At 44.3% G+C, this 22,437-nt stretch overlaps 1 protein-coding gene across 2 annotated transcripts in view; it reads left to right on the forward strand.

Annotated features, from left to right (window-relative positions):
* LOC137418737 (inosine-5'-monophosphate dehydrogenase 1) overlaps positions 1-22,437 on the forward strand; it is a 104,379-nt gene that overhangs the window by 43,489 nt on the left and 38,453 nt on the right. For both annotated transcript variants that reach the window (XR_013621971.1, XM_068104851.2), the window contains exons 3-7: positions 174-222; positions 370-471; positions 680-754; positions 8,410-8,616; positions 8,773-8,860. Coding sequence is in view for 1 of the 2 variants with exons in the window: in XM_068104851.2 (XP_067960952.1) it covers positions 174-222; positions 370-471; positions 680-754; positions 8,410-8,616; positions 8,773-8,860 (521 nt within the window). In the remaining variant the exon portion in view is untranslated. The remainder of the gene's footprint in view (positions 1-173; positions 223-369; positions 472-679; positions 755-8,409; positions 8,617-8,772; positions 8,861-22,437) is intronic.

Raw genomic sequence — 22,437 nt, forward strand, 5'->3', positions numbered from 1 at the left:
TCTTGTTTGATGCTGTTATGGATTCAAGATTAAATGACCAGGTTTGGTTTGAAGACCCAGAACCTCAAAGAATCGTGTTAATGTTTTTTTTCTGACTGTTCATTGTATTCTTGAAGTTGTAACACTTTGCTCATTTCACACCATGCACCTCTTTTCCACTTTCCTCACCATAGTGACTTTGTCATCCTGCCGGGTTACATTGACTTCACTCCAACGGAGGTGGTGAGTTTGTCGATGCTCAAGAGCGTTTCATTTGGCAGGAACCTTCGTCTAACATTTATAGAAAAACTTTCGTGTGAAAGTCCAAAAACCTCGGAAATATCTCTTGGTACTGACACGATACGTATCGATTGACCTTTGACCACACAGGATCTCACATCGGCCCTTACAAAGAAGATTTCACTGAAAGTTCCGCTCGTCTCGTCACCCATGGACACCGTGACCGAGTCGGACATGGCGATCGCGATGGCCGTAAGTCTTTAATCCCAATGAGCATTCCTCTTGATGAGATATGAAATGTCTAAATAATCCTTGATGTTCGGTGAAAGTTCTCCATCTATCACGAGCAAAGATGATACCTTGACGTGTATCGACATTGCGTGGATCTTTGGCTTTTGTTCTTGTTTCTTGTCTCTATGCTTCATTCCACCCGACTAATCCCAAATGCCTCTGCCTGCAGCTTTTGGGCGGAATTGGATTCATTCATCACAATTGTACCCCGGAGTTCCAAGCCAAAGAGGTTCGCAGGGTCAAGGTGAGTTTTCGCTTCTTCCAATGGACCCTTCTCCTCCATGCAATTTTGTACATTCTAACATCTGAGGATTATGCAGATCGGATTGAGGGGCGATTACATAAATCCTACGATTACCTGGCCAAGAACAGGTTTGCTTCGGTTTACCTGTCCAAGAACAGGTTTGCTTCGGGTTACCTGGCCATGAACAGGTTTGCTTCGGCTTACCTGGCCAAGAACAGGTTTGCTTAGAGTTACCTGGCCAAGAACATGTTTGCTAAGGGTTACCTGGCCAATAACAGGTTTGCTTCAGGTTACCTGGCCAAGAACATGTTTTCTAAGGGTTACCTGGCCAATAACAGGTTTGCTTAGAGTTACTTGGCCAAGAACAGGTTTACTTAGGGTTACCTGGCTAAGAACAGGTTTGCTTCGGGTTACCTGGCCATGAACAGGTTTGCTTCGGGTTACCTGGCCATGAACAGGTTTGCTTCGGCTTACCTGGCCAAGAACAGGTTTGCTTAGAGTTGCCTGGCCAAGAACATGTTTGCTAAGGGTTACCTGGCCAATAACAGGTTTGCTTCGGGTTACCTGGCCATGGTGCTTCGGCTTACCTGGCCAAGAACAGGTTTGCTTAGAGTTACCTGGCCAAGAACATGTTTGCTGAGGGTTACCTGGCCAATAACAGGTTTGCTTAGAGTTACCTGGCCAAGAACAGGTTTACTTAGGGTGACCTGGCCAAGAACAGGTTTGCTTAGGGGTAACTGGCCAAGAACAGGTGTGGTTAGAGTTACCTGGCTGAGGCCAAAAACAGGTTTGCTTCGGGTTACCTGGCCAAGAACAGGTTTGCTTAGAGCTACCTGGCCAAGAACAGGTTTGCTTAGGGTTACCTGGCCAAGAACAGGTTTGCTTAGGGTTACCTGGCCAAGAACAGGTTTGCTTAGGGTTACCTGGCCAAGAACAGGTTTGCTTAGGGTTACCTGGCCAAGAACAGGTTTGCTTAAGCTTACCTCACCAAAAATAGGTTTGATTCAGATTACCTGGCCAAAAAATGGGTCAGTCATACATTCTTTGCATTGAGCTTGTTTTTATCATGGAGAAGATTCTTTGGACCACAAATTCATCTTTTTTTTTTTTCTTTTTTTTTGTGTGTGTGCACATACACGTGTGTACGAATGTATTTGTGCACACATACACATTACAATGACAAAGGCCACTTTACCCACGGCTTTAAGAAAATGGAGGGACCGAGTCAATCGGACAGGTGCAGGTTCTGCAAGGTCGAAAGAGAGAGCATGAGTCACCTCCTATCGGGATGTAATAAACTCATGTCAGAGCAGCTGTACAGTCAAAGGCACAACAAGGCATGTCGAGCAATCCACTGGTACATCTGCAGAAACTTCAATATTCCAGTTCCAAAAAACTCGTGGAAACGTGAACCAAAAGCAACCATTGAAAAGGAGGAAGTAACGCGGACTCGAGACCTGATGATCCCATCGAGTATGAACATGGAAAACAAAGCTCTGCGACCGCATGTAGTATTTTGAGACAAAAAAGAAGAAAACTGCATTGCTAATTTATATTATGTAATGTATGTTATGTAATCGAGCATTGTGTTATGTAATCGAGCATTGTGTTATGTAATCTAGCATTGTGTTATGTAATCGAGCGTTGTGTTATGTAATCGAGCGTTGTGTTATGTAATCGAGCATTGTGTTATGTAATGTAGCATTGTGTTATGTAATGTAGCATTGTGTTATGTAATCTAGCATTCTGTTATGTAATGTAGCATTGTGTTATGTAATGTAGCATTGTGTTATGTAATGTAGCATTGTGTTATGTAATCGAGCATTGTGTTATGTAATCGAGCATTGTGTTATGTAATCGAGCATTGTGTTATGTAATCTAGCATTGTGTTATGTAATCTAGCATTGTGTTATGTAATCGAGCGTTGTGTTATGTAATCGAGCGTTGTGTTATGTAATCGAGCATTGTGTTATGTAATGTAGCATTGTGTTATGTAATGTAGCATTGTGTTATGTAATCTAGCATTCTGTTATGTAATCTAGCATTCTGTTATGTAATGTAGCATTGTGTTATGTAATGTAGCATTGTGTTATGTAATCGAGCATTGTGTTATGTAATCTAGCATTGTGTTATGTAATCGAGCGTTGTGTTATGTAATGTAGCATTGTGTTATGTAATCGAGCATTGTGTTATGTAATGTAGCATTGTGTTATGTAATGTAGCATTGTGTTATGTAATCTAGCATTCTGTTATGTAATGTAGCATTGTGTTATGTAATGTAGCATTGTGTTATGTAATGTTGCATTGTGTTATGTAATCGAGCATTGTGTTATGTAATCGAGCATTGTGTTATGTAATGTAGCCTTGTGTTATGTAATCGAGCATTGTGTTATGTAATCTAGCATTGTGTTATGTAATCTAGCATTGTGTTATGTAATCTAGCATTGTGTTATGTAATGTAGCATTGTGTTATGTAATCTAGCATTGTGTTATGTAATCTAGCATTGTGTTATGTAATGTAGCATTGTGTTATGTAATGTAGCCTTGTGTTATGTAATCGAGCATTGTGTTAGGTAATCTAGCATTGTGTTATGTAATCTAGCATTGTGTTATGTAATCTAGCATTGTGTTATGTAATCGAGCATTGTGTTATGTAATGTAGCATTGTGTTATGTAATCTAGCATTGTTATGTAATCTAGCATTGTGTTATGTAATGTAGCATTGTTATCTAATCGAGCATTGTTATGTAATCGAGCATTGTGTTATGTAATCTAGCATTGTGTTATGTAATCTAGCATTGTGTTATGTAATCTAGCATTGTGTTATGTAATGTAGCATTGTGTTATGTAATGTAGCCTTGTGTTATGTAATCGAGCATTGTGTTATGTAATCTAGCATTGTGTTATGTAATCTAGCATTGTGTTATGTAATCTAGCATTGTGTTATGTAATCGAGCATTGTGTTATGTAATGTAGCATTGTGTTATGTAATCTAGCATTGTTATGTAATCTAGCATTGTGTTATGTAATGTAGCATTGTTATCTAATCGAGCATTGTTATGTAATCGAGCATTGTTATGTAATCGAGCATTGTGTTATGTAATCGAGCATTGTGTTATGTAATCGAGCATTGTGTTATGTAATGGAGCATTGTGTTATGTAATCGAGCATTGTGTTATGTAATCGAGCATTGTGTTATGTAATCTAGCATTGTGTTATGTAATCTAGCATTGTGTTATGTAATCGAGCATTGTGTTATGTAATCGAGCATTGTGTTATGTAATCGAGCATTGTGTTATGTAATCGAGCATTGTGTTATGTAATCGAGCATTGTGTTATGTAATCGAGCATTGTGTTATGTAATCGAGCATTGTGTTATGTAATCGAGCATTGTGTTATGTAATCGAGCATTGTGTTATGTAATCGAGCATTGTGTTATGTAATGTAGCATTGTGTTATGTAATCGAGCATTGTGTTATGTAATCGAGCATTGTGTTATGTAATGTAGCATTGTGTTATGTAATCGAGCATTGTGTTATGTAATCGAGCATTGTGTTATGTAATCGAGCATTGTGTTATGTAATCGAGCATTGTGTTATGTAATCTAGCATTGTGTTATGTAATCTAGCATTGTGTTATGTAATCGAGCATTGTGTTATGTAATCGAGCATTGTGTTATGTAATGGAGCATTGTGTTATGTAATCGAGCATTGTGTTATGTAATCTAGCATTGTGTTATGTAATCTAGCATTGTGTTATGTAATCGAGCATTGTGTTATGTAATCGAGCATTGTGTTATGTAATCGAGCATTGTTATGTAATCGAGCATTGTGTTATGTAATCGAGCATTGTGTTATGTAATCGAGCATTGTGTTATGTAATCGAGCATTGTGTTATGTAATCGAGCATTGTGTTATGTAATGTAGCATTGTGTTATGTAATCGAGCATTGTGTTATGTAATCTAGCATTGTGTTATGTAATCGAGCATTGTGTTATGTAATCGAGCATTGTGTTATGTAATCGAGCATTGTGTTATGTAATCGAGCATTGTGTTATGTAATCGAGCATTGTGTTATGTAATCGAGCATTGTGTTATGTAATCGAGCATTGTTATGTAATCGAGCATTGTGTTATGTAATCGAGCATTGTGTTATGTAATGTAGCATTGTGTTATGTAATCGAGCATTGTGTTATGTAATCTAGCATTGTGTTATGTAATCTAGCATTGTGTTATGTAATCTAGCATTGTGTTATGTAATCGAGCATTGTGTTATGTAATCGAGCATTGTGTTATGTAATCGAGCATTGTGTTATGTAATCGAGCATTGTGTTATGTAATGGAGCATTGTGTTATGTAATCGAGCATTGTTATGTAATCTAGCATTGTGTTATGTAATCTAGCATTGTGTTATGTAATCGAGCATTGTGTTATGTAATCGAGCATTGTGTTATGTAATGGAGCATTGTGTTATGTAATCGAGCATTGTGTTATGTAATCTAGCATTGTGTTATGTAATCTAGCATTGTGTTATGTAATCGAGCATTGTGTTATGTAATCGAGCATTGTGTTATGTAATCGAGCATTGTTATGTAATCGAGCATTGTGTTATGTAATCGAGCATTGTGTTATGTAATGTAGCATTGTGTTATGTAATCGAGCATTGTGTTATGTAATCTAGCATTGTGTTATGTAATCTAGCATTGTGTTATGTAATCTAGCATTGTGTTATGTAATCGAGCATTGTGTTATGTAATCGAGCATTGTGTTATGTAATCGAGCATTGTGTTATGTAATCGAGCATTGTGTTATGTAATCGAGCATTGTGTTATGTAATGGAGCATTGTGTTATGTAATCGAGCATTGTGTTATGTAATCTAGCATTGTGTTATGTAATCTAGCATTGTGTTATGTAATCGAGCATTGTGTTATGTAATCGAGCATTGTGTTATGTAATCGAGCATTGTGTTATGTAATCGAGCATTGTGTTATGTAATCGAGCATTGTGTTATGTAATGTAGCATTGTGTTATGTAATCGAGCATTGTGTTATGTAATCGAGCATTGTGTTATGTAATGTAGCATTGTGTTATGTAATCGAGCATTGTGTTATGTAATCGAGCATTGTGTTATGTAATCGAGCATTGTTATGTAATCTAGCATTGTGTTATGTAATCGAGCATTGTGTTATGTAATGTAGCATTGTGTTATGTAATCGAGCATTGTGTTATGTAATCGAGCATTGTGTTATGTAATGTAGCATTGTTATGTAATCGAGCATTGTGTTATGTAATCGAGCATTGTTATGTAATCGAGCATTGTGTTATGTAATCGAGCATTGTGTTATGTAATCGAGCATTGTGTTATGTAATCGAGCATTGTGTTATGTAATCTAGCATTGTGTTATGTAATGTAGCATTGTGTTATGTAATGTAGCATTGTGTTATGTAATCGAGCATTGTGTTATGTAATCGAGCATTGTGTTATGTAATCGAGCATTGTGTTATGTAATCGAGCATTGTGTTATGTAATCGAGCATTGTGTTATGTAATCGAGCATTGTGTTATGTAATCGAGCATTGTGTTATGTAATCTAGCATTGTGTTATGTAATCGAGGATTGTGTTATGTAATGTAGCATTGTGTTATGTAATCTAGCATTGCGTTATGTAATCTAGCATTGTGTTATGTAATGTAGCATTGTTATGTAATGTAGCATTGTTATGTAATCGAGCATTGTGTTATGTAATCGAGCATTGTGTTATGTAATCGAGCATTGTGTTATGTAATCGAGCATTGTGTTATGTAATCGAGCATTGTGTTATGTAATCGAGCATTGTGTTATGTAATCGAGCATTGTGTTATGTAATCGAGCATTGTGTTATGTAATCTAGCATTGTGTTATGTAATCTAGCATTGTGTTATGTAATCGAGCATTGTGTTATGTAATCGAGCATTGTGTTATGTAATCGAGCATTGTGTTATGTAATCGAGCATTGTGTTATGTAATCGAGCATTGTGTTATGTAATCGAGCATTGTGTTATGTAATCGAGCATTGTGTTATGTAATCGAGCATTGTGTTATGTAATCGAGCATTGTGTTATGTAATGTAGCATTGTGTTATGTAATGTAGCATTGTGTTATGTAATCTAGCATTGTGTTATGTAATCGAGCATTGTGTTATGTAATCGAGCATTGTGTTATGTAATCGAGCATTGTGTTATGTATTGTAGCATTGTGTTATGTAATCTAGCATTGTGTTATGTAATCGAGCATTGTGTTATGTAATGTAGCATTGTGTTATGTAATCGAGCATTGTGTTATGTAATCGAGCATTGTGTTATGTAATGTAGCATTGTGTTATGTAATCGAGCATTGTGTTCTGTAATCGAGCATTGTGTTATGTAATGTAGCATTGTTATGTAATCGAGCATTGTGTTATGTAATCTAGCATTGTGTTATGTAATCTAGCATTGTGTTATGTAATCGAGCATTGTGTTATGTAATCGAGCATTGTGTTATGTAATCGAGCATTGTGTTATGTAATCGAGCATTGTGTTATGTAATCGAGCATTGTGTTATGTAATGTAGCATTGTGTTATGTAATCTAGCATTGTGTTATGTAATGTAGCATTGTGTTATGTAATCGAGCATTGTGTTATGTAATCGAGCATTGTGTTATGTAATGTAGCATTGTGTTATGTAATCGAGCATTGTGTTATGTAATCGAGCATTGTGTTATGTAATCGAGCATTGTGTTATGTAATCGAGCATTGTGTTATGTAATCGAGCATTGTGTTATGTAATGTAGCATTGTGTTATGTAATGTAGCATTGTGTTATGTAATGTAGCATTGTGTTATGTAATGTAGCATTGTGTTATGTAATCGAGCATTGTGTTATGTAATCGAGCATTGTGTTATGTAATCGAGCATTGTGTTATGTAATCGAGCATTGTGTTATGTAATCGAGCATTGTTATGTAATCGAGCATTGTGTTATGTAATCGAGCATTGTGTTATGTAATCGAGCATTGTGTTATGTAATCTAGCATTGTGTTATGTAATCGAGCATTGTGTTATGTAATGTAGCATTGTTATGTAATCTAGCATTGTGTTATGTAATCGAGCATTGTGTGATGTAATGTAGCATTGTGTTATGTAATCGAGCATTGTGTTATGTAATCGAGCATTGTGTTATGTAATGTAGCATTTCGTTATGTAATCGAGCATTGTGTTATGTAATGTAGCATTGTGTTATGTAATGTAGCATTGTGTTATGTAATCTAGCATTGTGTTATGTAATCGAGCATTGTGTTATGTAATGTAGCATTGTGTTATGTAATCTAGCATTGTGTTATGTAATCAGTCTTTTCAATGCTGGACTCGACTGCCAGCCAATGATGGGCGCTCGTTGGCCAATGGTCTTAGTTTTTGCTTTTTTTTGCAATTTGGTTTCTGGACCTTTTGGGGATTTTTGGTTTTTTGTTTTTTGGGGGGTTTTTTGGTTATATTTGTTGTTGTTTTTTGCAATTTGATTTCATTTCTGGACGAGTCTCCTGAATATTTAATAACGTATACGTTCTAAAAAATGTAAAATAGCAATTTTACTCTTTCTTGTCTCTGTCTTCATGTTTTTTCCACTCTCGTTCGTCCCCCAGAAGTACGAGCAAGGCTTCATCACCGACCCCGTGGTGTTGAGCCCCACCGATGTGGTGGCCGACGTGTTCGCAGCCAAGGCTCGTCACGGATTCTCGGGCATACCTGTGACCGAGACGGGTGCCCTGGGTGGCCGGCTGGTCGGTATCATCGCTTCGCGGGACATCGACTTTCTTGCCGAGAAGGATTACGACACCCCGCTCTCCAAGGTGGAATTTGCTTGGCATTTGAACTCTTGTATCATTGAACGTTTGAGAGTGTGGGATGTAGTCTGGAGTAATATTTGGTTAGCGGTGAATCCGTTTTGTATGGAAGGTGTGCGCCTAAAGGCGAGCATTGACCTGGGACGTCTGTGCACATGACAGGTGATGACACCAAGAGAGGATCTGGTCGTGGCTCATGCTGGGGTCACATTGGATGAGGCGAATGCTATTTTGCAGACCAGTCGCAAAGGTAGGCCCAACTGTCAAGTAATAGTGTTCAATGCCCTCGCCACACTCCCTCCCCCTCCCCCTCCTCTACTTGAAACCTTTCACCAATCGCATATTCCATTTTATTGTTTGTATTATTACTACTACTACTACTACTACTACTACTACCACTACCACTACCACTACTACCACCACCACTACCACTACCACCACTACTACTACTACTACCACTACCACTACCACTGTTCACTTCAGCACTAGTGATGTCGATAAACAGCGGAGTTTCCAGGCTAAAGTAGCGTTTGTCGGACAGCCAAAAATCAGATTGGTTGATCACGTGGTGTCAGGCAGCCTATAATTCGATTGGTTGATCACGTGGTGTCAGACAGCCTATAATCCGATTGGTTGATCACGTGGTGTCAGACAGCCTATAATCCGATTGGTTGATCACGTCGTATCAGCCTATACTCCGATTGTTTGATCACGTGGTGTCAGCCTATACTCCGATTGGTTGATCACGTGGTGTCAGACAGTCTGTGGGGGTTACCCCATTGGGACATAATCCACAGGCACGGGACCAGTGGGACTATTGAAGGTATGGGCGTGGCGTGTGCTCGGTGGTTGGAGCCATGCCCCCTTAAGAGGGTTTTGCGTGTTATAAAAGATGCATGAGTTCCGGTCGTGATTCAGTCTGTTGGAATAAAGGAGCTTTGAACAAGCTAAGAAGTGTCTAATAATAATAATAATAATAATAAAGGAGTCTTATATAGCCCCATCAAGCAGAGTAAACGACCCTCATGGCGCTTTACATTATCATGCGAACGCACACACACCGCACACACATACACAAACATACACACACACAGACACACCTTCACTCTTGCCCTATTCCTCTCCCTCCCCATTCAAAACCCACAGATGTGTACTCCCCCTCCTCCTCCCCCTCCCTCCCCCGCACATGTACACAGACATACTCTCGATCTCTCTCCCACCTCAAACCAAAGGGAAAACAGGACTTAGACTTTGAAAGACTTGTGAAACAGATCGGTTTTGAGGGAGGTTTTAAAGGCAGGAAGAGAGTCAACATGTCGAACAGAGGAAGGCAAGTCATTCCAGAGCAGAGGTGCAGCAAAGGAAAAGGATTTCTCGCCAAACGACTTGGTGCCTGGTGCGCGGCGGCTCTAGGGTCATTGAGTCGTCGCTTGAATGAAGCCGTCGCCGAGGTTCATAGAGAGTGAGCAAATCGGAGAGATAGTGAGGTCCCGTTCCACACAATGATTTATAGCATAGTGTGCAAATTTTGTATTGCACACGAGCAGAGACAGGCAAGCCAGTGCAAAGATTCAAGAAGCGGAGTAACATGGTCGGACTTCTTCGCCTTACAGACAAGACGAGCGGCAGAGTTTTGAACCTTTTGTAACTTATCCAAGAGAAACTGAGGGCAGTCAGCATACAAAGAATTACAATAGTCTAGCCTTGAGAGGACAAGGGCACAGACCAGAGTTAGAGCAGCTTGAGGAGTAAGAAAGTGGCGAATGGATGCGATCTTTCGCAGCTGAAAGTATGCTGATTTGCAAGTTTGAAGTACTTGCTTGGAAAATGTCATGTTACAGTCGAAAACCACACCAAGGTTCTTGGCCGACGAAACAAAGTTTACATCGGTTTCACCAACATGAATTGTGGTCGGAAGTGAACATTGTAGAGGACATCTGTGCGATCTTACAATCATATACTCTGTTTTAGCATCGTTCAGCTGAAGTTTGTTTTGGGTCATCCACGCCTTCACGTCGGCAATACAGCCTTCTAACACTTCAACAGTGGGCACGATTTGTTGAATCGTGCTTCCTTTGTACAGCTGATTGTCGTCCGCAAAGGCGTGGTGATCAACCGAATGTCTGGCAACAAGATCAAATAGAGGCTGAGTGTACAAAAGAAAGAGGATAGGCCCCAGGACTGAGCCCTGGGGAATGCCAAAGGAAAGCGGAGAAGGGGCTGATTTCTGGCCATTGACAACAACTGTTTGCACTCTATCAGTAAGATAGGATATCAGCCAAGAAAGCGGAGTACCAGTTATACCAAATGTGATTTCAAGACGACAAATTAAGACACTATGGTCAATCGTGTCAAAGGCGGCAGACAAGTCTAAAAGAGCAAGATCGGAAACCTTACCACAGTCAAGAGAGGTCAGATCATTGGTTATTCTTGGGAGAGCGGTCTCGGTGCTATGGCCTGGTCTATATAGTCAGGTTTGTTATGTAATTTCGTTCTTTTTTTGTGGAGATTAGCAAAACTATACATTTTTGGAAAGCTGATAGCACCAGGAATCCGAAAAACCATGTTTCCATTTGCGCAAATTTTTCTTTGGCGGCCATATTGGATTTTCAAAATGGCCACCATCGGAAACCTATTTTTCGCGATATCTCAACATCCGAACCACCTAGAGTGCTGATTCCAACACCTATACCCACATTTTTGGGGATGAGGAATCACATGAAGCCATCTAAAATAATCTACACCTACCCTGGGATACCAGGTGGCAGCCTACAGCGGATTTTCAAGATGGCCACTTTCAGGAAACATGTTTTTTTCTGAATATGTATACCACATTGAGTGATGTTTCGCTACATTGTGGCACACGGATCATAATTATGAAACCACATCCCTCATATATCCTAAACAGGTGATTTATGTATTCAAGAGGTAAGTATATAGAGATGAGGCTATACAATCCATAATTATACATGTAATAATTACTTTTATTTGAACATAGAATATTTCCCATAGATGAAATTTTATCTTTGTCAACATTCATCAACATTTTGTCCTCATAGGTTTTCAAATGTCCTCATCACTGTCGTCAGAGCAGAGAACAGGTTGACAGTCATCGTCGTTTTCACATTCGGAGCTGCACAAACACAAGTCTGTGCATGCCAAGTCATTGGCACGGCACGAACACCGTCTCGATGAGCAGTCTCCTTTGCACTGACATCTGACCATCTCAAGTATTGCTTTCGGTGTTGGTGGTACATCTGTCATTAGTGGTTTCAATTCCCCATCGTTGTCCTTGAAGTAGCCATGTTGCTGTGGATCCAGGAACACTTGATGTGCGATAGTAGCCTGAGCCCATACCCTTGCCTGAAGATGTACACGATCAACATGCTGATTTAGAGCCCCTAGCGTTGGAGGTAACTTGTGACTTTCAGTCATGTGTTTACAGAAGAGGTACCAGCGCAACTCCGGAATGCTGTTGATACATATTCCCTTTGGTACGTACACTGCACATACAAATCTTGCCAAGTTGGACATCTGATCTGCGGTCACATCTGCAGCATCACCGAGCATTCTCATGGCCTGTATCACGTCACTATCGGCTCTGACGAAAGCTTCAAACCATGTTGTTTTGCCTATTCGCGAAAACCGTCCAGTATTGTCTGCTCCTGTGAATGTGTGGAATGCTGGCAATGCCTTGGCCTTTTCGACGCCAAGATTGTTCCAGATTGGTTGTACTTGCACAAGGCCCGACACAAGGGAGACAGCAGTGTTTTTGAGCAGAACATCATAGTTAGCTATGACCAAGACCAGGACATCCGTATCAGGAGAGAAGAAGGTAAGCTGTTCTGCGTTGGGATTGCGGCGAGTTGCCAGCACTGCTTGGTGAATCATCAGAGTGTCTGCCTCCTCATGATTATTGTCTTCAAAATGCACGCCTTTGTTACTCTTGGCCTTTCCTGCTGCACATATAATTATCAGCTTGGAGGCATCTCTGTTGTACTCCAACGTTTTCTCAGCCAGATATTCTGCCAAATCTGACTTTGTCTGAGCGTGTGACAAGAACCGCTTCATGGTGATGTGTTGGATCTTGGTATTGTCCTTCACTTGGTACTGGACTGGATTGTGCCCCCCTCGTCTTTTTTGTCTTGTGCTTTGCTTCAACGAATCGGCCTTGTAAGTATCAAACACGAGGATAACTTCGTCAAAATGTCTTGTCAGTGACATCAATCTGGTATTAAAGCTGACACTGAGATCTTCAACGGTTACTGTTGCAGCTGGTTTTGCCGACAATTTCTGTACAAGAACCATGGCGTCGACTACTGCTATTTTCATAGCTGCAGAGTTATGGACTTGAGCTTGAGGACTTGAGGTCGGAGCTAAGTCACCCGGAGCTAAGTCTCCATGTTTCACAAGGAGATGGATTAACTTTGACTTGTCAAGGCAAGGAAGCAGGTCACCGTTTGGTGCGAACAAGGCGCGAGGTGTAAGGGTGAATTCGTAGTTGCCTATTGCGTCTTTCTGGTCAACATCACGGCTTGATTTTGTCAATATCATCAGCCTTCCATACAAGTCTTTTGTTTCCTTCAAGTCGACTGACTTGTCCCTGAGCATGATCTTGGTCTTCTTCACACCAGACAAGTACATCGTGTTGTTTTCTTTTTTCACGGGTGCAAATAAGCTGACTGTTCCGTTGATTCTTTCGTCAACATACTCTTCGTACAAGTGTTGACCAATGTTGTCGATATTCAGGATTTGTGACGTGTGCTCCTCTGGGACATAGGCATGTGTGATCAAGTTGTATATGCTATTTCCTTCTGTGGTAAATGGATTGCCATGACTCATGATAGCAGCCTTGATCTTTTCAACCGCTGTATTGTTCAGATTCACTGCCCTCGGACTAAGTTCGTGGTGTTCTGTCACTTTGTCTGTTTTGGTGTCGAACTGATCTTTGAATTCTCTGGTCAGCCGTGACAATTCTGGAGAGGCCATAAAGAATCTCTGCCTTGCATTGGCATTATTGGAGATGCCTGGAAGTCCAGAATGAACCTTCATTGCTCTGTTTTCCTGTTCACAAGCGTGGTCTGCACCGATTGATACAAAGGGGATGCTAGATTTCGTTACTGAGATATTTCCATTCTCGAGTTCCCTGTATGTGGCCGGATGCGTCTTCCTCAGGTCATACATATCTGCTATGTATCGCGGCCAAAGACGTTTGTATTTGATACGATCCATGGAGAAAAATAGCTTGCTGAGTGCCTCACCAGATTCGAGGTGGAGTTTGAGATCTGCGTCCCGAGAAGCTTCCACAAAGAACAGAATTGTCTCCACTCGATGCAGGTAATTCATCAAGGACTTGAACATGGCTTTTTTGGATTGTTCTGTTTCCCAAGTCTTGAATATGTTCACAACATCAGCTGTAGTGATGACATTCAACAGTTTTGTGTTGGCTTCTTTCACACTTGTGGCTTTGGTGAACTTGTCCTTTTCTGAACATGCCTCGTCTATTTCTTCTGACATATCTGAGCAAACGGCTTTCAACTGTGGATAATCTTTGAAGAACAGGTCCAGCGCCATTTCATAAAGTGCCATATATGAATAAATATGAGCACGGAGAGTGCGTTTGTAATGCGAACATCTCAGGATCTGCCTTGTTGTTGAAGGTCCGTAGAGGTCGGCCTCTATCCACGCGTCATCAATACCTGAGTTCTCAATGGAAGTACCCAGGGCTCTCAAAGCAGCCATGACCACATGCAGCTCGCCAAGCCAAGGTACAACGGTACCTTTCAGGTCTGGCCTTTCATCCAGCAGCCTTATCACCTTTTCATAGAGGGCCATATCCCAGGAAATGACTGTAGGGTGGCTTGTACCAACAACTAAGTTCTTTAGCTGAGTTGTCTGAGAGATGACGGTCAGAAGAGTCGACCACTCGTGTGCTACCTCAGGTAGAAGGGGTAAGACTCCGACTTGTGTCAAACTGTGACTACCCGACAGCAATGAGTGGTATCCTGCCCAACCAGGTATATATGTGCTGTTTGATTTCTGCATTCTGGTGATCATAGAAGCAACCAACCATCCTAGATGTGTAAGGTGATACGCTGGTGATATACCATCCTTGCTGATGTGGAATGTGTCTGTTCTCTTTATGGTTTTCGGCACCGGCTTGTCACAATGAAGCATAGGAACCTGGTACGGGGTCACTGACAAACTGGTAGTGTCAGCTATGCTCAGTTGTGGCGCCAATGTTTCTCCTTGAGTGTCACGTTTTTGATAAACAGCAATGATTGTTCCATGGGTTGTCCCTTTGCCATCCACGCTGTCTTCAGCAAAGTCTGTGTTATCAGCTGCAAAAAACACAAAAGTTCCCTTCTTCAAAAATGGAGGAACATAAAGTCCTTGGAACTTCAGGGTGTTTTCCACAATGGCATTTGCTAGGGCTGTTTCGAGGTGCATAACACGACTGTACGAGACACAGTAACCTTGAGAGCAGAGACTTTCCAGGAGTTTCTTGTTTCTTGTGTCATGGTGAACTGCCAAGGCTAATCCTAGAGACTGTGGAGTTTCTTGTGATTTGGTTGATCGGAAGGTCGCAGAATCAGTTTTGGGCCTATAGTTCACTTGCTTGTCAGATTTGAATCCACCCAATAGCATCTGACTAACAGTGAGTACTTCTCTGTTAACGTGAGTGGTTCGTTTTTCAGTTTCTAGTGTTTCTGTTGGCCCCACCATAACCCATCTGATCATTGCGTGGAGTGCTGCTGGAACATCATCTGTGCTGCTAGTGACCTGTATAGCATCGGATGAGTTTTCCTGTTGGTGGAAGTTCTTGATAATTCTGCGCAATGCCTTTGCTGCTTTATAGATAATATTCAGATCGTCTACTTCACTTTCTATCATGGCAGACTGAACCATATCGGATTCGCATGCATCTGGGGAGTAAAGAACAGAAGGTTTTCTCCTGTCCTTTTGCCTAACAGACGTTACGTGTGGTAGTTCTAGAAGAATTCTCTCCTTGAGCCAGTGTCTACTATATGCAGGGAAGTGGTGCGCCAATGCATCTGTGCCACCAAGCAAGTTGATGTATGTTGTTTCAATATGTGCCATGGATAAGTATTGTTTATTCTGAGTTTGACAGTCGACAAGGCTAATCAACTCAATCAAACATGATGTTTGAAACGGATGACCTCTCTCTGTTGTTCCCTTGTTATCCTTGGTACGTAACACATGGAATACATTTGTTGTCCAACATGACTTGTGGTATTGAACATCGATTGCATGTGCATCAGTGGGTGAGATGGATGTGTTTAACCTAGTTTGCAGGGTGAGATTTCCAGACAGCTCCACAGCATCGTGTAATGCTTTCCCACCGTTTTCTGTTCTCAATGTGTACAATTTTTGCTCGTTATCTTCCTGGCAGAAAAAGCAATGTTCCTTAATGAATGGAGCTGTTGCAGAACGTGTAAACGGACTGGTGGTGGAAGTTGATGGTTCGTCCAGTTCTGTGCTTTTTCGCTTTTGTCCACGTTTTTTCTCTGTGTAGGAGCCGGCTGAAATGTGATATTGATGGCGGTCTTTGGCACGTTGTACCTTCTCTTTGTTGGTTGCATTTGAATAACAGATACGATGCCAAACTGCATTATTGAATTGCAGACTTTCACTTGTTTCATCCTTTAAGCGACTGTGAATTTTAACATATTTTCCATCATGGTAGGCTGCTCTATCATTAAGGGTTTGTAGCAAGTGTTCAAACGAGTCCGGTTTGGGCTGCTGGACAAGCGTTCCATATTTTGCTGAAGCGATTTGACAAATTATGCAGTGCTGCCACTGTGTGGGCTGAGTCGTAACTTCACTCATCTTCTCTCAAGACCTGCAAATATATAAAACGACAACAGGTAAGTAATTGTGAGCTTCATGAGGTTTATTTTAAATGAACTATTAGGTCTGATATAATGACTTTCCATGTACATGAACTGAACATGTTGAAATGATCCCATTTATGACTATGACTGTACTGAGGCGAAACATCACTCAATGTGGTATACATATTCAGAAAAAAACATGTTTCCTGAAAGTGGCCATCTTGAAAATCCGCTGTAGGCTGCCACCTGGTATCCCAGGGTAGGTGTAGATTATTTTAGATGGCTTCATGTGATTCCTCATCCCCAAAAATGTGGGTATAGGTGTTGGAATCAGCACTCTAGGTGGTTCGGATGTTGAGATATCGCGAAAAATAGGTTTCCGATGGTGGCCATTTTGAAAATCCAATATGGCCGCCAAAGAAAAATTTGCGCAAATGGAAACATGGTTTTTCGGATTCCTGGTGCTATAAGCTTTCCAAAAATGTATAGGTTTGCTAATCTCCACAAAAAAAGAACGAAATTATAAATCTGAACATAATGAACCTGACTAATATGCTGACTGGTGAGAATTGAAAAGATTATTTGAAACTAGAAGGTCATTCATCTGTGATAGCACAATTCTTTCTGTGATCTTTGACAGGAAAGACAGGTTGGAGATAGGACGGTAATTTTATCATGTCGTTAAGGTCAAGGGTGGGCTTTTTAAGAAGTGGTTTAACAAGAGCTTGCTTAAAGAGAAGCGGAAATGAACCCGTAGTCAGATAATCATTGATAACTGCAGTAATAAATGGGAGGAGGGTGTCCAAACACTCAATAAACAAATCGGTGGGAAGGGGGTCAAGATCACATGTTTTTGTGTTTGACTTGAGGATTGTACATTTGACAATTTCCTCAGTAACAGGAGTAAACAAACTAAGAGGTCGTCCGTGAAAGCAGTGTTCAGCATCATCGAAGGAAAGGAGTGACTGCTTGTCAAGATTGTTTCTTATTGACTGAATTTTATTGTGAAAGAAATGCAGGAAGCGTTGGGGTAGTTCGTTTTGAGGAAATACAGTGGGAAGAACGGATTTATTTTTGGTGGCAAACAGGCGGTTGGTAATGCTGAACAGTTGCTTGCAGGAGGAGCTCCTCGTAATCCGATCAGAAATATATGACGTTTTTGCTTTCAGAATGATTTTTATGACGAGTCTTTTAGCTATGTTATACAACTGTTTATGGACTGTGAGGCCAGTCTTCAGCCACTGTCTCTCGGCACGTCGTCGTTCCTTTTTGGCAGCCCTGACTTCGTCGCTGACTGCGCTGAACCACGGAGTACTCCTGCGTCTGGGAACGGCGCGCCGTGTCGCTGGAGCATGACAGTCCAACGCTGTGCGGAGGCAACAGTCAAGGTCTTCTGCAGTGACATAGGAACGGCCAGAGAGATGGGTGTGAAGGTCCTCTTTAAAGGCGGAACGGTCGATGGCACGAATGTTGCGGGCAATGATGAAGGTGGGCTGAAGACGAGGAACAGCAATACTCAGGTGGCTGGTGACACAGAAGTGGTCCGAGGTGATAGCACAGGTCACTGACGTGGACTGCACCAACTGATCATCGCATCTGTGCACTAACCAATCCAGGATGTGTCCTTTAACGTGTGTAGGTTGGGAGACAGACTGAGACAGACTAAAAGTAGAAAGGAGGTCAATGATCTTTGAAGTGAGAGGAAGTTGTGGTTGGTCATAGTGGACGTTGAAATCTTCAAGAATCGAGACGAAACCAGGAAGAGTATTGCAGTGGTCGAGCAGATTAGGAAGCTGGGTCACGAACATAGAGTCAGTAAGCTTGTTTTTCCGGTTAGGTGGAGGTCGGTAGAGGCAGAAGAAATGAAGTGTTTTCTGACAGAGTGAAGGTGACATGGGCTAGCTCGTAGGATGAATGGTCGAACGAAAAAGTCGTGGTGAAGGAGACAAAGGGAGAGAAGTTGTCTCTGTAAATAACAGCCACGCCCCCACCCTTAGAGGAGCGAAGAAATGACTGCAGGGTGTATCCAAGTGGGGTGAGATCAGCACATCTCGCTTCGTCGCCACTGGGTCGGAGCCAAGTTTCGGTCAGAAAAAACACGTCGATATCGTTATCTTGAATAAAAGAGGTAATTTCGGTTCGCTTGTCAGGACTACTTACAGACTGAGCGTTGAATAAGGCGAGATACAGGTCAGAACGGTGTTGTTTTGGTGCTGTGTATGTTCTACAGGGATAGATGAGGTTATTGAAGTTGACGGGGGACACTTTCGCAGGAATTATTAAAATGTGGGCCGGGCCGTCGCTGGTCGCGAAGAGAAATCACAATCGGTATTTTTCTCTGCTTTCTCCTCCCGCCTCGCTTTGTGCGTTTTCTCGGGAGACCAACGCCGATTTCAAGTTGTCTGAGGCCTGACACGAGTCCAGGAGTCAATCGAGTGGTGTTGTTTAAAGACAAAAGTTTTTGCCGAGTGTAGCGAATAGGCCTCAGGATAGAGGAGTTAGAGTGGATAGTCGAGCTCGGTACATGCAGCGGTGCGTGCAGAGGTGGGGCGAGCGGTGGGATGGGCGATGGGACGTGCGATGGGACGTGCGATGGGACGTGCGATGGGACGAGCGATGGGGCGAGTGGTGGGACGAGCGGTAGGACAAGCAGTGGGACGGGCAATGGGGCGAGCGGCGGGACGAGCGGCGGGATGAGCGATGAGCGATAGCCTTCCCGTTGCCCGCAACTCCTACATTGGTGACCCCAACTGCTCCCGAACGTTCTCGGGGGCTTCAAACGAACATGGCGACAAGCGCAGTTTCGATTAGGCTGCCGGAGTTTTGGGAACGACAAGCTGCTGTTTGGTTCACACAAGCTGAGGCCCAGTTCGCCATTCGGAGCATTTCTGCCGACGACACGAAGTATTATTATGTCGTGTCTGCGCTCAGCGGCTCCACTGCGACCAGGGTGGTGAGCCTTCTCCAGGATCCTCCAGAGGGCGGCAAGTACGAGACGCTAAAAGCCCTGCTGCTCGAAACCTTCGAGCTCACTGAGGCCGAGCGCGCCCGCCAGCTTCTTTCTCTACCCGGGCTGGGCGACTCAAAGCCGTTGGAGCTGATGGACCACATGTTGTCTCTCCTGGGCAGCCACCGGCCATGTTTCCTCTTCAGGGAGCCGTTCCTGCAGCAGCTGCCAGGACAGATACGGTCAGCCTTGGCCAACTCGCCCATTACGGATTTCCGCGCCCTGGCCAGGGAAGCAGACAAGTTTTTCTCCGCCAGACAGCAATGTAGTGCGGCTGCATTGGACCCCGGCCCCGTCGAGCCTGCGCTGTGGGCAGACACCGTGGTGGCCGCCATTACGGCCCAGCGGCGGAAGGCCCCAGACTTGTGCCGTTTCCACGCAACGTTTGGGCCCAAGGCCAAGGCATGCCGGACGTCGTTTCCTCTGCGACACAGGTGCCCAGGTGAGCATTCTACCTGCGTCGGCATCGGACCGGGCGGCCGGGAGTCATGGCCCCGCCCTGGAAGCCGTCAACGGCAGTGCTATTCAGACCTTTGGCAAACGGACCGTGGCAATGTGCTTTAGCGGGCAGCGGTTTACATGGGATTTTTTCACGGCGAAGGTATCCACCCCCTTGCTGGGCGCTGATTTCCTCTGCGCCAACAGCCTACTGGTGGATGTGAAAAATCGGCGGCTCATTAATGCGGAGACATTCAGTTCTCTTCCATGCTTGCCGAGCGGGTCCGCCTCGACGAGGCTTGCGTGCACCCTTACACGGCCCACCTTTTCGGCCGTTGCCGTCAAGCATGGAGTGGAGCATCACATTCCGACCACCGGCCTGCCTGTCTACGCCCACGCTCGACGCCTCGACCCGGCGAAACTCGCTATCGCAAAGGCGGAGTTCGACACGTTGGAGCGTCTTGGCATCATGCGATGTTCCGACAGCCCGTGGGCCTCGCCTCTCCACATTGCGCCGAAGCCAGGTGGCGGTTGGCACCCGTGCGGGGATTATCGCCGCCTTAACGACGCCACTACCCTCGACCGCTATCCAATCCTGCACATCCAGGATTTTTATGCCCGCTTGGCCGGCAAGGTTTTTTTTTTTTCTAAGGTGGACCTCGTTCGTGGTTACCACCAGGTCCCCAGCCGGCCGCAGGACATTCCTAAGACCGCGGTGATTACACCGTTTGGGCTTTTCGAATTCCTCCGTATGCCTTTTGGGCTCAAGAACGTGGCCCAGGCTTTTCAGCGCCTGATGGACAGCGTGTTGCGGGATTTTCCGTTCCTGTTCGTCTACCTGGACGATATCCTCATCGCCAGCGCTTCCAGGATGGAGCACATGCTTCACCTCCAAGCGCTCTTTGATCGCCTGTCAGCACGGCCTGATCATTAACCCGGCCAAGTGCTTGTTCGGGGTGGCCTCAATTGACTTTCTCGGCCACCGCATCATGAAGGAGGGGGCCGTCCCACTGCCGTCTAAAGTGGAGGCTGTGAAGGGTTTTCCGCGCCCCCTCACCATCAAGGCCTTACAGGAGTTTTTGGGCATGGTGAACTTTTACCATTGTTTCGTGCCCCGGGTGGCCCAGCTGATGCGGCCCCTTTATGAGGCCCTCAAGGGCAAGCCTCCCAAACGCGCCATTGACTGGACCGAGGAGATGGCCAAGGCTCTCACGGACGCTAAACTGGCCCTCGCTAGCGCAACCATGCTGGCACATCCGTCGTCCGATGCACTGATTGCTCTCACCACGGACGCTTCGGACTACGCGGTTGGCACCATGCACAAGCAGTCGGTCAACGGGGCGTGGCAGCCGCTTGATTTTTTTTAACCAGCAGCTCCGCCCTAACGAACGAAAGTACAGTACCTTCGATCGTGAGCTCCTAGGCCTCTACCTAGCTGTCCGACACTTCCGTTACCTGTTGGAAGCCCGTCCGTTCACGGCATTTGTGGACCACAAGCCCCTGGTTTTTGCCATGGCCATGGTCACGGAGCCGTGGTCTGCCCATCAACAACGCCAGCTCTCCTTCGTTTCCGAGTTCACGACGGACATCCAACATGTTGCTGGGAAGGACAATACGGTCACTGATTGTCTCTCCCGGTCCATAGCTGGCGCGGTTCACCTTGGCATCGACTACGCCCGCATGGCGGCCGAACATATCTCCGACCCGGATGTCCAGGCCTGCAGGGCGGCAGTCATGGGGCTTCGACTGTCTGATGTGCCGTTCGAGGACACGGGCACGGGCACCACGCTACTGTGCGACGTATCTTTGGGACAGCCTCGCCCCGTCGTACCCACCAGCTGGAGACGGCTGGTGTTCGAGGCCTTCCACGGTCTTTCTCGCCCGGGCAGGAAGGCATCTCAAAAGTTAGTGGTGGCGAAGTTCGTTTGGCACGGGCTCAGGAAAGATGTGCGCGACTGGGCCAACACCTGCGTCGAGTCCCAACGCTCTAAGGTGCATCGCCATACACAGGCCCCATTGGCGCCATTCCCAGTGCCAGAGCGACGCTTTGACCATGTTAACGTGGACCTGGTAGGACCCCTCCCCCCTCGTGGGGATTCACCCACCTCCTCACGATGATCGATAGGACAACCAGGTGGCCAGAGGCCATCCCGCTCACATCTACAACGTCCGCCGATGTGGCCCGGGCGTTCATCGGCACTTGGGTTGCCCGTTTTGGCGCTCCCTCAGACATCTCTTCAGACAGGGGGCCCCAGTTCACTTCAGAGCTCTGGGGTGCTGTTGCCCAGGGGCTTGGGGTAAAGCTCCATCGCACCACTGCATATCATCCCCAGGCTAATGGTTTGTGTGAGAGGTTCCATCGCTTTATGAAAGCTGCTCTCAGGGCCAGCCTCCGGGATGATAGTTGGGCCGACAGACTCCCGTGGGTCATGTTGGGCCTCAGGACAGCCCCTAAGGAAGACCTCCAGTCCTCATCAGCTGAGCTCGTCTATGGCCAGCCGCTGCGGGTTCCCGGGGAGTTCATGC

Source organism: Myxine glutinosa, chromosome 1 (genome assembly GCF_964187855.1).
Source record: "Myxine glutinosa chromosome 1, kmMyxGlut1.1, whole genome shotgun sequence".
NCBI classification, from domain to species: Eukaryota; Metazoa; Chordata; class Myxini; order Myxiniformes; family Myxinidae; genus Myxine; species Myxine glutinosa.